Source organism: Apis cerana, linkage group LG13 (genome assembly GCF_029169275.1).
Source record: "Apis cerana isolate GH-2021 linkage group LG13, AcerK_1.0, whole genome shotgun sequence".
NCBI lineage: Eukaryota > Metazoa > Arthropoda > Insecta > Hymenoptera > Apidae > Apis > Apis cerana.
The window spans coordinates 3,629,692-3,644,941 of NC_083864.1; the positions used below are offsets into that span (position 1 = coordinate 3,629,692).

Here is a 15,250-nt window from a genome sequence, read left to right on the forward strand (position 1 = left end):
AGTGTCGTCCGTTAACACATCACACGTATACATATTGTAAATAATCCATGTCACGCATTTTTTGCGTATTCTCAATTGTTTATGTTAGCTATTTATCGTATCTTTTGACACGAATTTTTAAATTCATGTTATATCTTTTTTAATACCGATAGATCCTGTCATCAATTTTATTCTTTGTAAAACGCTGTAAAAAGTTTTACAATTTTTTTTTTACAATTTTATTCATTTTACATTATAATATAATTATAAAACGTTGTAGCGCCATATAAGATCATTAATCGTTTAAAAATGGCTTCGTTTCTTTGGAATAAGGCCTAGAAACTTTCATTTGAAGATTCGGCCTCATCACAAAAATCAAGCGTCAAAAAAACATGATTGTGCATATATAGCAACATGGATTTCAGAGAGGGAAAAGAGAGAGAAGTACGTGAAGTCGACTGATCGATCGGCGGCGACGCGGTAGTCTGCTTCAGCGACATCGCCTTGAAAAGAGACAGTCGCTGAACGAACCCGGTTTTGCGTCCATCAAGGCAGTACAACTCTCTTGGTCGATCGACGCTGATGGGCGGACGAATGGGCATGGCTACAGTAGGTAAAATGGCGCTAAGCTCCGACCACTTTAACCTCCCATTCGACTATGCGCAGTTGCGACTCCGCCTACTATCTGCGCGCGCTGCCCGACCAATACTTACATTTCCATCTCGAATTTCCATCTTCGATATATGCTAAATATTTCAGATTTTCTATTCCTTTTTTATCTTATTATTTATGATGTTTATATTATTCGATTCATATCAAATGATTAACTTTATATTAAATCGAATATAATAAATAGAATACTCGAGTATTTTAATAGCAACGCCTAAATATAGCTGTTATTTGAAGAGTATTTTTAACATTAAATAGTTATATTGATTTTCCTAATATGTTCTATTAGAGTAATAAAAAAATATAAGTTTTACTATAGATATAATGTAATTGTTTAATATTTGATGATTTTAGTTTATACATAGAATTGGCGTAGACATCGATTTTTTATCCGTACATTGGAATCTACTTTCGAATACGCAATATATTTTCGCAATATATTCCACATTCTTTAGTAACATTTTTATTTATAACCATGTAATTATAGGATTAACGTTTCTTCTTTTTATCGTGAAAATGTTTCATATATATGTCGCATATTGATAAATATCGAGAAACGCTTTCAAATATAAGTAAAAAATACCAAGAAACGCTTTCAGATATAAATAAAAAATATAATTAGCTTTCTTTTCATCTATAAGATATTTTTTTATGGATATAAAGAGGAGTGAGGTAAGGAAACAGGACAAGATAGGCATAAATGAATACAATAGACAGATTATTATATAAAATTAATTATTTATTGGGTATAGATAAATTCTCATATTAAAGTTGAAATTACTTGGAAACATTTTATAATGGATAATTCAGTAGAACGTCTTGTCTGGCTAATTCAAGTAACATAGGATCATCGAAGAATTTATTGATAGATACATCTTCGGAGAGTCCTTTCCGTCTTCTTGTCTTCAACATAAATTCTCTAGCTAAATGTGTAGCTGGTTGTGGCTCGAGTGGTCGAATCGTAATACTTTTGTCCAATGGATCGCCAGGTACGATTTGCCAATGATGAAATACGGACAGGCAGAACGCTTGGCCTTGCGTGTGAGTTCGTAAATCGGTCTCGAATCCGAAACTATCGATTGCTGGAATGAACGCTTTGATAGTATATAAAGGACTTCCAGGAACGGGAGCGTCTTGGGTCACGTGACCTCTTCTCTTAGCCAGTACAGTATAAACTGCCGATACGCAATCCGCAGGCGCTTGAACTTCGACGAATAAATATGGCTCCATCAACCTGGGCGTTGCCATGAGAAAAGCAGAGTATGCTACTCTTCTGGCGGTTGGAATTATTTGACCACCTGTAAAAAAAAAAAATTAATTTTGTTCCTAAAATAAAAGAAAGAAAGAAAAAGATATTAGTATTTAGATACCTCCTCGATGAAGAGGTTCTTGGGCAATTACGGCATCCAAAATTTTAAACTTCACGTTTCGAATTGGTTCCTCGCAGAGAGGGCCTTCTCGAGTTCCCCACTGAAAACCTTGAATAATAGCATCGCGAGCGCTATTCAACAACGTTTTGTCTACTTCCGATGGCAAAGTATCATCGACTAAAATATTAGGACCCGTAGCGTCTGGACCGAATGCCCATATGCTTCGCGCAGCTAGCAAATCCCAGTCATATTTCGTTTGAAAAAATTCTCCTAATCGTTTTCTGTAAGAATAGACATGTTTTGTAAATTAAACGAGATATAGGCCTTTTACACTTACTTGTTCCATGTGATTTTAACATGTTCCGCCTCGATATCCTCCGCAAGGCCTCTCTCGAGCGGCTCGGCTATCATCGTCAATTTATTCCGTTTATTAGGTGTTTCAGCGAAACACTTGAGAGAACTCGTTTCTACCACTGTCTCAGCGAAAGCAACAACAGGATCTGCGACTTTTATATCGATCTCCGAATACATACGTCGCAAGTCGTGCATCGCGCAATCTAAATATAATTCACCAGTGCCTAAGACGACGTGTTCGCCGCTTTCTTCGACTCTGGTACCCAACAAAGGATAACTTTTATTCACTTTTCTCAGACCATCTAACATTTTTGGCAATTCTGATGGATTGACAGGTTCGACCGCAATTTTAATCACGCTCTGTGTATTGAATTTTAGCGGGCGGAAAATATGTAAATCGTCTGAATTTGTGAGATCAGTAATCGTGCTTGTTTTTACGATTGGCCTGTCTATACCCTCGATAAGAACCCAATTGCCTGCGGGAACTCTGTTTAATTCTATTGAATAGCGTGCCTCGCTAATCCATAATCTTCCCACGGTCAGAACTCGAGAATCTTCTTCATCAGTACGCGAATACGCTTCGCCTAATACGCGAACGCGTTGTCCCGCCTCGAGTGTACCTGACATTACTCTTCCGAGGACAACAAATAACGTACAATCTTCGGTAGGATACATTTTTGTACTATGAATCATTAATCTTCCCTGTAAATATGATTTTCGTGTTAGATTCTATGTGGAAGAGATGTGATACAAATATTTCGCATATACTAACATTAGGATCGCAATTAATCATATTTTGCGCGAGAGGTGAATCCATAGGGCCTGTATATACATGTTGAACCTTAACCGGTGCATGTGATTGAGGACTGGGAACGTGGGCTACACACATATCGACCAATCCGCACATATCTCCTAAAAAGCGTGTGCACACCAACCTCAACAGAGGCCTAATATTCATTTTCATTTCTTCCGATGTTAGTCTTATTCCTAATTCATCTAGTACTGTGAAATTAAATCAGAAATTATGTTACGGTACGGAAAACTCCTATAACCTAACCTATAAAGGTTTCACTAACCATCAGGTAAAGTTGTGTCAACATCGCCAACAACTTGGGCGAAAATTTTGTACAATGGTTCAAGAATAAATTCGATAAAGCTGCGTTGTGCGGTATTATGCGGTGGTTTTTTTGTAAATTTTCGCGTTTTCGAGTTAAAATATATATCTCCCCATAACCGTTTCGCAAATTCATTAGCATTAAGAGTGGGATGAGTTCTAGCATAAAGTGCTGCGAATGATTTCAAAGTGAAACAGACATTGTATTCTGAACTCGCGAAACACACGTTTCCGATTGCAGGGGATACAAAAGATGGATTTTCAGAATCCGAATATAGCGCTATAAGTCCATTAATTTCTTCGATGATGTGTCTTAATTTATAATACGCGTCTAATGGAGGTAATTTTAATTCTAGAATGAGTCGATCTATCTTATTTATGCAAACTGTTAACGCAAGTTTTTCCTGAAGCGCGTGTTTTAATAAACGTTCTGTGTTTAACATAACCCCTTCAGCAGCATCGACGATCAATATCGCACCATCGGATAAACGTATTGCTGCTGTTGCCTCGTCAGAAAAATTTACGTGACCAGGAGTATCAAATATATTTAAAAGATAAGATTTTGATTTCACATCTTGCAACAATAAAGTTACAGGTGTTGCTTTCGTCGATACTCCTCGCTGTTGTTCCGTGAATAATGTATCCGTATATCTAAAAAAATATAAATATATATATATATATATATATATGTTTTCTAACTATAAATATTAATTGCAATTATTCATATATATTTATTGTACCTTAAAGGTTTTTCATCTGTAACACTGTGTAGATAGGGATGAGTCTGTCTCACTAGACAATCGACCAAAGTAGTTTTGCCATGATGTAAATGACCAAGTAAAACGACATTACGTATGAGATGGGGTGCATCCATCATATCTGCTAAAAATTCTATACTATACGTTGTTTCTGGAAGTTGTTGTTGTTTTATTTGAAACTTTGGTTTTCTTGTTGGTGCTATTAATGGTTTATCTAATGGTTGTGCATCTTCTTCTTGTACCAATGTTTCTACCTATAATATATTAATAATGTATTAAATATATATTATTGTTGAAGTTAACAATAGAAATACAATTATTCAATTTACCTCTGGCCCATAAACTTCTAAAGCACTTGGATAATATCTTTTATCTTCGTGTAATACAACTGCCATAGAATTGCCTTGATCTGATTGCTCTCTAGTTTCATCTTTGTCTTCTTCCATTTCTTCATCCGATCGTTCTCTATCTTCTGCTTCATCTCCAGCATTTCCATATTCATTTTCATCTTCACTATCAGAAGCCAAATCAGGACCAATATAATTTCCAAATTCATCATATAAATCAGCATCCATAGTAATATCTTTTTAGTTTGTGACTATAAAAAATATATAAAAACTAACTTTAGTTAATTTCTATTATTTATATTTTCTATAGTATTTATATTTTGTCTTATTTTTTATTAAAACGATGAAGATTATTTATGGTTGTTTACGTACGATTAAGGTTATGAACATAACCTTCAAATTAATAAGTAATTGGAATATAAAAATTTAAAAAGCCATAAATCATCAATGTGAAGTATATTGAATTTAATTTAATGCTTAGAAACGATAGATATTATCACTTATACTTACAAAAATCAATATTATTTAATTAGTAATACAAAAACGTTTAATGAATGTTGAAATTATTGTCATGAAATAAAATACATGTGAATTTATATAAAAAGTTTTAATTATTAATTTAACGATATAAATACAGAAGTTTATTAATTACTTTACATAAATTACACGTGTATTATTTATATTTTATATATATATATTTTTTTTATATATTATATATATATATATATATACATTTAAGCTATAGAATGAAGTAGAATGCAAGAAAATATAGTAGTTTGCCAATATAGTGAAATTATTTGTGTATAATATGTATATATTTAATATATGAACATATAATAGATAATATAATAGACAATATAATAAAAAATAAATATCTTTATTAAATTATATTATTAAATGACTTTTTAAAATAATTGGAAATAACAATATTTTTTATTTAAAATTACATTTCTATTTATATATTATGCTAGTTTAAAAATTGTTGGCATCCCTGTAATGCATATAATAATTGCAAGATATTCCGCTAGAGTACCTATTTGCGCGCATGGTCGTAAAAGTATACAAGACCTATTGTATACGACACTACGTTGAAAGCTTACACAAACATACTTTTCACATAGATACGAATGTTGCGCACAGTGGCCCAGACTGACAGCTGGAAGAACGTGAAACAGGAGTGGCAGATCATGTAAGGCGAGTATCATTTATTTTATATAATAATATTATTTCGAGACAATCCAACTATTGTTGTATAGCCTGCCAATCCCTAGTTAGATGTTGGGAACTTCTCGTCTAATTTTGTCTTATTAAATATAATTGACACACCCGTTACATTTCGTTGTTGTAAAATAGCTTTTTAGTTTTCGTATTCGTGTAAACATAATTATCACGTTAGAATTTATCGAGTATAAAGTGAATAATACCTTGATAATTTCACCTTGATCTAATCTAAGTTAACCCTTTCAGGGGCACTTAGTCATAGACTGAAACTTGATAATTCACGAGCAGACGCACTACTAAGAATACATTAGAAGAGTTGACAGGATAGGCAGAAGAAAGCAGAGCAGTGGGGGAGGGGGTGGGAGAACAAGAGGCGGTATGACACGACCTCCCAATAATGACAACCTTATGACCTTCAAATTGGTCGTGGTTGGAGATGGAGGCGTTGGAAAAAGTGCACTCACTATACAATTCTTTCAAAAATTATTTGTTACTGACTATGATCCTACTATTGAGGATAGTTATATTCAACATACAGAGGTAGATAAACAATGGTGCATCTTAGATGGTAAGTCACATCATTAATAAAAACATTTACTTGCATTATTGCATTTAATTCTACTATCCGCTAGTTTTGGATTATGCTTAGTGCATTGTATTAGCTTTATAATACATTCTTATGTGTACAAAGGTTTATTTGTACCTAACAGTGTTAGATACAGCTGGTCAAGAAGAATTCAGTGCCATGCGTGAACAATACATGCGCAAGGGTGATGGGTTTCTATTAGTATACTCTGTGACTGATAAACAATCTTATGAAAATATCATGAATTTTTATACCCAAATACTTAGGGTAAAAGATAGAGATGTATATCCTATGCTTCTGGTAGCCAATAAAGTTGATTTGGTACATTTGAGAAAAGTTACAGAGGAACAGGGAAGGGAATTGGCTCACCGGTTGGGTATACCTTATATTGAAACTTCTGCCAAAGACCCGCCATTAAATGTAGATGCTGCATTCCATGAGGTAGGGAATAAAGAATTAAAAAGAGTATTATATACAGATAAAAATAGTTAAGGAATTTGAATAATTTTGCTCTAGGTCGTTCGTATTATCAGAAATCAACCTCCAGCCGAGTTGGAAAAAAATCGGAGGAAACGAAGACGTTCGGGAAAATGTAATCTTTTGTAAAGCTTGAAATCAATTGGGTAATGATTATACATTATCTTTTATCACTTCTTTCATAAAAAGTGAAACGCACCTGCCAAAAAACAAAAAAAAAAAAATGAAAAAATGGATCTTCTGTCCTCCATCGTATATATATAGGTATATATGATTCGTACATTTTTCTTTTTTTTTGTCAATTCACATATGAGTTCGTAGTATTAATAAGCATCAATCCCACCCTTGTAACATAAGTGTACAAAATAGTAACGATAAAAAATGCATCGATCGAAAGAAAAACAATATTACGTATCTCCGAAACAAAACTAGATTTTTTAAAAAATCAATTCAACATCGGTTTAAGATTTAAAATATTGAAAAATTTATCGGAGATAAATTGACTGTTCATCATCACGATAATATGAGACCACGTCTCAGTACGCGCGTATACATCAATTTTTTACCATCGAAAAAACACTATGGAATTGAACGTTTTTTATTGCACAATGCATAATTCTATAGATATCTTTTTACTTCTTCATGTAATAAGATCTTGTCATGAAATGACTATAATAGTTTCATATATTGACTCAGCTCCTTTTTTAAAGCAGTTACAAATTATAGCTTCAAGCGTCTTTATTTATTTTGTTAAGATGATTTCTTTTTTATCTTTCTTCCATAATTTAAATAATACATTTCTTGACACTTTATTATTTTCTTCGAAATATTCTGTTCGTTTTTTTATTATATTTTTTTTCTTTTTTCTATTAAATTCGTATAAAAATTTTTATTATTATTTATTGTTATAAATCTTTAGTCATCGTTTTTTTTTGTAACGATGTAAATAATATTCGAAAAAATTTATTCTTTGAATTAACAACGAGTTTCTCTTTCGTCAATAAATATACATTAGGTATTTGGAGCCTAATGAATAACAAATATTTTGAATCAGGAATGAAGTATTTAACGTAAGACAGTATTGCCTTTGCTATTAGATTATTGGCTTTCATATTTACAGAGGTCTGATATAAAATAATTATCGTGTTCGAGCGCAAGAAATATCGCTCGAAGCGTTAAGTTTAGCTAGGAAGTCGAGAGATGTTGTTATATTATTATTAGAGAAGGATGTGCAATGAACGATATATTGCGTTTGAAATATAAGTAAAATTTTTTTTAAAAACGTTGTTTAGATTTTGTTTAGATTCTAAATATTTTTTCCTCTATCGTGCGAGTGCAGTGTGCGAATTTTAATTATGTCAGACCTTTTTTACGTATATTGGAGAAATAATGCCATGGCCTATCTTAGTATTTAAACGTGAAAAGGGACGTGTGTGTGTAAATGAAATTTAATGTTATATGTGAATGCAAGTACCAAACAGTGGATTATTTTTCGTGCTTATACGGATTCGAACGTTGCAATCTGTCGTGCATAATATTCGTCTTATATCTTTTACGTACTCAATACGTACAGTAAATTATAAGATTATCAATGAGGAGATTATGACATGAATGGCTTGTTTAATTATTTTCCGTTGATATACGGACATAATAATAAGTATTCGTTTGCAGTTTTAACTTTCTCATCGAAAGAATTTATTCACGGATCGTAAAATTTATACGTAAAGTATATTCGCAACGTAATACAATGAATATTTCTTTATTGTTAATGACGTTGTTTGTAATGAATACGGAAATATGTTGAGGAAATAGGAGACGAAAAAAGCAGTTTATTAATTGCTTTAGATGTTTTTTTCTTTTTTTCTTTTTTTTAAATAAGAAACTATGTTTCATTTTTTACTTTTACACAGCAATATCTTTGTTCTTCGTTATCGAGACACGATTACACAGTATCATATTTTAGTGTACGCACAAAGTGCTTTACTTATACGTAGGAACGGTGTGAAACTGAATAATAATACGTATTTATGGTATGTACGCACAAGATGTGCACAAATATCTTGGCGTCACCGATTAATTCTAACAGTGAAACATATTTGCCTTGAGATAAAAATAATTTGTATTGTAAACGATGAAGGGGATAACGAAGGAATCTGGCTAGTTGCCATACGTAGAGAATCCACTTCGATATTCTTTAACGATAAAAAAGAAAAAAAAAGTGATTATTGTATTTTATGACCAGTTGACACGTCGGACAGATTTAGATTTGATAATATTCTTCGTTAAAAAAAAAAAAAAAAAGACAAAAGGAAAACTGCATAGATGTCATTCGTCGAAGTGCAACGAAGTATTAGAAAAAGAAAAAAAAAAATGAAAAAAAAAAAAAGAAGAACTGAAAACAATGACTATTTTGCTCTATTGATACTTTCGTTTGCCAATGAGAGGTTCATAAATTAAGAAAACGTTATTTTAGCTAATCTATTCTCTTAGATTTGGAGTATGCTCAATGCGTAGTTTAAAATTGCACTGCACGAATAAACAATTGTACAAATTTTACCGAAAAGTTTTTACAAACGACATTACAAACTTATGATTCGGTTACGGTTTTCAGTATGAGATATTCGCGAATCGTGTATCGTTCTGCATAAAATTTGCAAATTGTACGCTAGCGTACATTACTATTATTGTCCATCCACGAGATTCGAGCGAATATGTGGACAACCGAATTGATTTCTGCATCGCGCGTCGATGTATTGTTCGCGTGATATAATACGGGTTATTACATGCACACATTTCTCTCGCAAGTGTGAAACAAATCGCGCCGCTTCATTTAAAGCCCGTTTCATTCGATAGTAGAATGTTACCTCGCGAATAAACGTGGACCATCCATTTCGACCGATCAATTGGAAAATTTCTACGTTGTAATAATGATATTACGAAAGAACGTTTTGCGTAGATCCAATTAAAATTAATCGAACGATGGCCCCTTTCAAGTGGCCTCAGATGGATGTAAAGTCATTGTTTCGTTCCGTTGTGGACTTGTTTTTTTCTCTCTCTCTTTGAACGAATGAATTATATTATTACGCGTTAAGGATTAAGAAATGATTTATAACAGCGATTATATCGGGGATAATAAGGAAACGAAAGAGAGAACTGTATGATACTGTGGGGATGATATTGTGAACAAATTTTTAGACACTCAGGATTTAGCGTTCCTCGCATGTTGTAATATGTAATCTGTAAACAAAAAGCGCTACGTTTTTTATCGCCGTCCATGAGAGAGGTTTGTTGGGAAAAAGGGGAAATAAAGGGAAATAGAGGCTCATCCGTGGTTACATATGCAATATGTACGACACAAATGCAGAGACGTTGCAGCACAATATATCTCATATTAAATCGAACTTCAACGTAGTAGCGACGAAAATTATTACGAGCTATATCGCCTCGATGTATCGACGTTTTGAGGAAGAGAAATCGCGAAAGGCTCGTTATTGCGACAAACTTTTTAAAAAGAAAGGCAAGAAGAGGATTATTATCTAAATGAAATAGTCAATACGTTGAATCATTGTGATACCGAGTGGAGAAGAGTGGCAAATGTTAGTGAATGCTGTGGTTTTGTGCGAGTCATCGAAGTCAGTTGGATTTATAAAATAACTGTCTTTCTTTCGTCTGTCAATCCAGGAGGCGAGGATTTTTGAATATTTGAACGAATCGAGAGGTCGATCGAAATAACATACATAGACGGGTGTTCAATTAAGAGGAGAAACGACCAACGTGATTCATACACACAGTCGCGATGAAGTGAAAATAGAAAATTTGAGCAACTCTCTGACTTCGTTCTCGTTTTCTCCCAGTATTGACTAGTTATCTATTACACGTTCGAGTACCGCACATCAATATAGCTGTTATCGTTAATTTTTTAATAGAAAGAACAAAAAAAAAAGATCATATAATGACGCACACAAAAAACAATGAACTACGCATAATAAGAGAGTTAATAAGTTTTTAAGATGGAGTACGATCGTTTCCACCGTTCTTGTTCTATAGATAGTGATGAAAAAGAAATATATACATATATACATATGTATACATATATATATATATATAAATGTATATATGTATATATATTTTGAAAACAAAGAACAAAATGAAGAACGAAAATTCCTCCCCAATGATAGTTATATACGAGAGATGCTGACATATATACATTGTATATGTAAAAAAAAAGAAATATGTATGTATGATACATACGCGTGCATGTGTTATACGTATATATATATATACATAATGATAATTTACTTCTCTCTATGCGTATACGCGATGTGGGCGTATGTATATTTTTTTTGTTGGGCGTATGCGCGTGAATGTGTGTGTATAAATAAAATGTGCGTGTCGCTACTTGTGCAGGTCACTGTATGGAGTACACAATTGATAATAAATTATGGACACATATTTACAAAAAAAAGAAAAAAAGGGAAAAAAAAAGAAAAAAATAAAAAAGAATCCCAATTTTCAATCAATTTTACGACCTGAAATTGAACGTGAGTTAGTATATCGAGCATTATATATACAGCTCGGGATTATTATTAGAAGAGGCCGATGAGAGAAAAAAAGTTTAATTATACGAACGAGCACGGATAGAAATATTGGTTGAGTTATTCCAAGTTGAATTTCGTCCGATTTAATAGAAATTAATATTCTCGAATTATTCTCGTACAGCAATATAATACAGCAGTATACGTAACCGGTATAAGAGATTTCTGGATTCGCTTTTGAAACGACATCGTCCCTCGTCGAACGCTTTCAAAAATACTCATACCGCCGTCGAATTGCCTCGATTATCGCCGATTAATCCGTTTCAAATTCCTCACCCTCTGGATCGCGAGCACCGTTAACTTTTATGCTTCAATGTGACAATATTCCGAGTGCGTATAGTTATTCCGTTAAATATAGTGCGTGCGCCCGCATTGCGCAACCATGAGATCATAGAGGGTTAATTTATAATCCTTTCGAGTTTTCCTTTGATATCGCGGTCGCATTCATAATTGACGCTTTAATTTCGTACACGCAATTCCTACGTTTCGTGTCATAAACTCGAAGCGTATCGCGAAGTCGAGACTTATTGATAACGGCGCGTTAAATTATCAATTTTGTAATCGAATCGTTTGCAATCGCATACTCGATCGATTCGTTGTAAAAACACAACGTGTTCCAGAAACATTTTTAAAATTATCCCGCCACCCGGTTGTCTTGCTCTTTTCAGAAGGAAAAAGAATTTAAATTATATGTATAAATTAGAATTATGTACAGGGCGAGAAGCGAAGGGGATCTCCTCGAAGAAACTCGCTCGATTCGAGTACAACCGAGTGCAACGAGTTAAGGATAATATCGTGGGAGCTGGTGTAATTGGGGGCACGGTACACTCTAGGTACTACCCTGTCTCGTTTCATTGGTCGCGCACGGCAAATTACATCGTAGAGCTTGCGTCTATTCGAATTTACTCATTACAAGACGTTCCCCCTCCCCCGCACGCACAGATCAAAGGATGCGTCCCCGTACGCATCTCGTTGAGAGGCGGAAAAAAAGCATTTGACCGTCAAATGTGCAATGCTTTGGACCGGGGGGGATATGCAATTGATTAATAAACGCCTCGGTTAAACAAAAGCACCCCGCTGGGCGTTTCGAGGCTGGTTGTTAGGTTGTTGGCTCGGTTGGGTCGCGTGCGAGTGAAACCACGGCTCGACGCCATTGTCGCGGGGGCAGGGACTCACGGCTCGATAGTTTCACCGAGATAAAATCGGAACGATCGTTCCTTTGTGGCCGCCCTTTTTGGTTTGCTCGAATCTCTACTTACCATCCCGGGATATGACGAGGAAACTTGGTGTACGGGGGGAGGGTTGAACGTTTCATCCAGCTACAACCTGCCCGATCTCGTTCTTGGATCTATCTTATCCGGGCCGGGGATCTGGAGATTCTTAAGCGCGGAAGGCGTCGAGCTGTTCTCGAGATCGAATCTCTTCTCCATTTCTAGACGAGGCGGTATCGAGTATCGATCGTCGAATAAAACTCGAATAAAGCGACAGATACATCGTTTAGGATATCGTTGAATTACCCTATGTCAACCGTTCGAGGGCCGTCCTTATCCTCCGCTTGTATATCTCGTATTCTCGAAGCGAGCGTGTCCCCGCAACCGCAAGATTATTTGGTAAAAAATGTATAGCATCGTAAAGTACACTTTATTCGGGCAGTAACTTTAAAGACGTTAAAAGTTCGGACTTTTGATCTTACGGCCGAGATTTCGTTTATCCTTGGCTCAAATATTTGAACGTGATCTCATTGTTTTATCGTTGCTCCTCTCGTCGTAAGTTTGGAAGGAGATGCATTTTTATTTACACGAGGAGACGAAAGTTAAGTATCGGCGCGATTTTGCGTTACATCACCGCCGACGAATCTCACTCCTCTTTTCACACGAACGGTACTCGTCTGATAATGCGTTACCAATGGGATCTTTCAGAGCTGGTAATCAAGTTTCACGCGCCATCGTTTACTTTGATCTTTATCTTCGATATTGTCCTCTGCAATATAATTATATCGCGTCTCTTATTCGTCCGATAAGAATGCATTTCTTCACGAAGATTCCCATCGAATTCCTAGGAAGACGTTTCCGCGATTAGGAAGCGCGTCGCGAATGAAACGGAACCGATTCGATCCGTTTCGCGATATCTTTGTTTGTACCGATGAAGAAATAGGTATCCGGTGGCACGATTCCTGTGCGTAGCTTCGAGCAGAGTAAAAAAAGAATCGGGGCAAGGAGGAGTCGTACGCGAAACGAGCGAGTCGGATCGTTTGTTTACTCGTGGAACGCGGCGCGTTGCCGAAGAAATACGACGGGTCTGGAGGCGGAGAGGAGGGTAAAAAAGGGTAGGTAAAAAAGGAAGGAAAAAAGGAAGAAGAAAGAAAAGGAAGGAAAGGAGAGGAAAGAAGTCCAAGGCCCCCATCGAATGGTTGAATTGGCACGGTTGAAGCGTAGGTATAGCTGGTTCGACGGAGCCGCTCGCGTACGAGCCGAAGTGCGCGCGCAGCCACGCTAGGATCAGTCGTACGGTAGTCGTGAGAGGGCAGGCGCCCCCTCCGCATCTCTCCTCGTCTGGTCTGGGCCGCAGAGCGGCGCACCGTGTGTCGAGCCGAGCCGAGCCGAGCCGAGTCGGTCAATACTCCGGGCAACGCGGTGGTGAGAGCACACGACCACGGTCGCCCCGTACTCGTGCACGCCGTCACTCGGAAGCGGCGACTACTCTCTCTCCTCTCTCCTCGCGCTATCGGGATTCGTGTCGTCTTTCGGCCGATAATCGAACGCGTAATTTTCGTGGCGAGCGTGGATCCGGAAGGGACGCCAGCCGGAGGACCGGCCGCCGATCTATTCTCGCCGTGATCTGCCTCCGCCAAACGGACGCTGATGATACGTACACGCGCGCACACACAAGCGTAACACAGGCACGCAGAGAGGAGGACACGCGTGGCAGCCGAACGCATCCCATCGCATCTCGTCCCATCCTTGTTTCCCAACGTATATACGCGGTGCCCAGTTGGCAGCGTTCCTCACCGAGAAACGCACCAACGATGCCACGAGCCTGCCTCGTCCAGTACGGTTCGTAAGGAAGGACACGAGTGTGTCAGGACGCTGGTGACACGGGTCCCGGGTGTTCCATCAACATTCCCGCTTGTGCTCGCTCGTGTTCAAGTTATCGCGGACAGTGATATTCTGTGCGACGAAATAGGAGGAGGATCGAATCGAGACCCGGAATCTCCACGTATCGCCCGACCAACGACACTCAACTATGAATCCTGGAGCGTGATGGACAAGCTCGCGTACACGACCACGACCAACTTGCGGCTACGCCTCGCCGGCATGCTCATGGATATGTGGATATTCTTCCTGTTCGTCGCCATTGCCGGTGAGTGTGAAACAATCCTCTTTCTTATCTCTCGTTTCGCTCGCGTCACGTTACGTTACGTTTCGATTCGATTCGACGCAATTTTCAGATACTTGGGATCGTGTTCGAGATCCTCGACTCCCTTGCGTGTGCGTGTGCGTGTGCGTTCCCGATCGTGTATCGATTCGACGAGTGGCTCGCAGCGTGACTTGGTCCGCGTGCTGTCACTCGACGTGTCAATACGCATTACGTATGCACAACAGGCACGTGCGGCACGCTGAGTAAGTGCGTCGTATCTGTGCCATGGTTGAGACTCGATTCATTCAAGAGATCGGAGAGAGGGAGAATCGATGCCACTTTCGTTCTTAAACCGGCGAGCCACGGATATTCCGTTTTTGGACCGATTCAAGGCTCCGATTCGAGCCGAGTCGGGGGGAGGCA

At 37.0% G+C, this 15,250-nt stretch overlaps 3 protein-coding genes across 7 annotated transcripts in view; 2 read left to right on the forward strand and 1 right to left on the reverse strand.

Annotated features, from left to right (window-relative positions):
* Nucleotides 1-1,366: 1,366 nt before the first annotated feature.
* LOC107998812 (116 kDa U5 small nuclear ribonucleoprotein component) lies at nt 1,367-6,128 on the reverse strand. 2 transcript variants are annotated; one of them, XM_028667211.2, is made up of 8 exons: nt 6,016-6,128; nt 4,574-4,842; nt 4,227-4,498; nt 3,449-4,137; nt 3,145-3,374; nt 2,356-3,074; nt 2,019-2,299; nt 1,367-1,946 (listed from the first exon to the last, which is right to left on the reverse strand). In XM_028667211.2, exons 2-8 carry the CDS (start codon nt 4,817-4,819, stop codon nt 1,441-1,443), a joined length of 2,943 nt encoding a protein of 980 aa, XP_028523012.1. In that variant the 5' UTR covers nt 4,820-4,842; nt 6,016-6,128; the 3' UTR covers nt 1,367-1,440. The 2 variants fall into 2 exon arrangements, with proteins under 2 accessions (XP_028523012.1, XP_016913780.1); XM_017058291.3 differs by lacking the exon at nt 6,016-6,128 and adding an exon at nt 5,102-5,327.
* A 62-nt stretch (nt 6,129-6,190) lies between these two features.
* On the forward strand, nt 6,191-11,378 carry LOC107999186 (ras-related protein M-Ras). Its single transcript, XM_028667231.2, has 3 exons — nt 6,191-6,380; nt 6,523-6,839; nt 6,915-11,378. Exons 1-3 carry the CDS (start codon nt 6,191-6,193, stop codon nt 7,002-7,004), a joined length of 597 nt encoding a protein of 198 aa, XP_028523032.1. The 3' UTR covers nt 7,005-11,378.
* A 142-nt stretch (nt 11,379-11,520) lies between these two features.
* LOC107998779 (transmembrane protein 132E) overlaps nt 11,521-15,250 on the forward strand; it is a 53,098-nt gene continuing 49,368 nt past the window's right edge. For all 4 annotated transcript variants that reach the window (XM_062083607.1, XM_062083611.1, XM_062083609.1 and 1 more), the window contains exon 1: nt 11,521-14,830. In XM_062083607.1, coding sequence (XP_061939591.1) covers nt 14,731-14,830 — 100 coding nt within the window. In that variant the 5' untranslated portion in view covers nt 11,521-14,730. The remainder of the gene's footprint in view (nt 14,831-15,250) is intronic.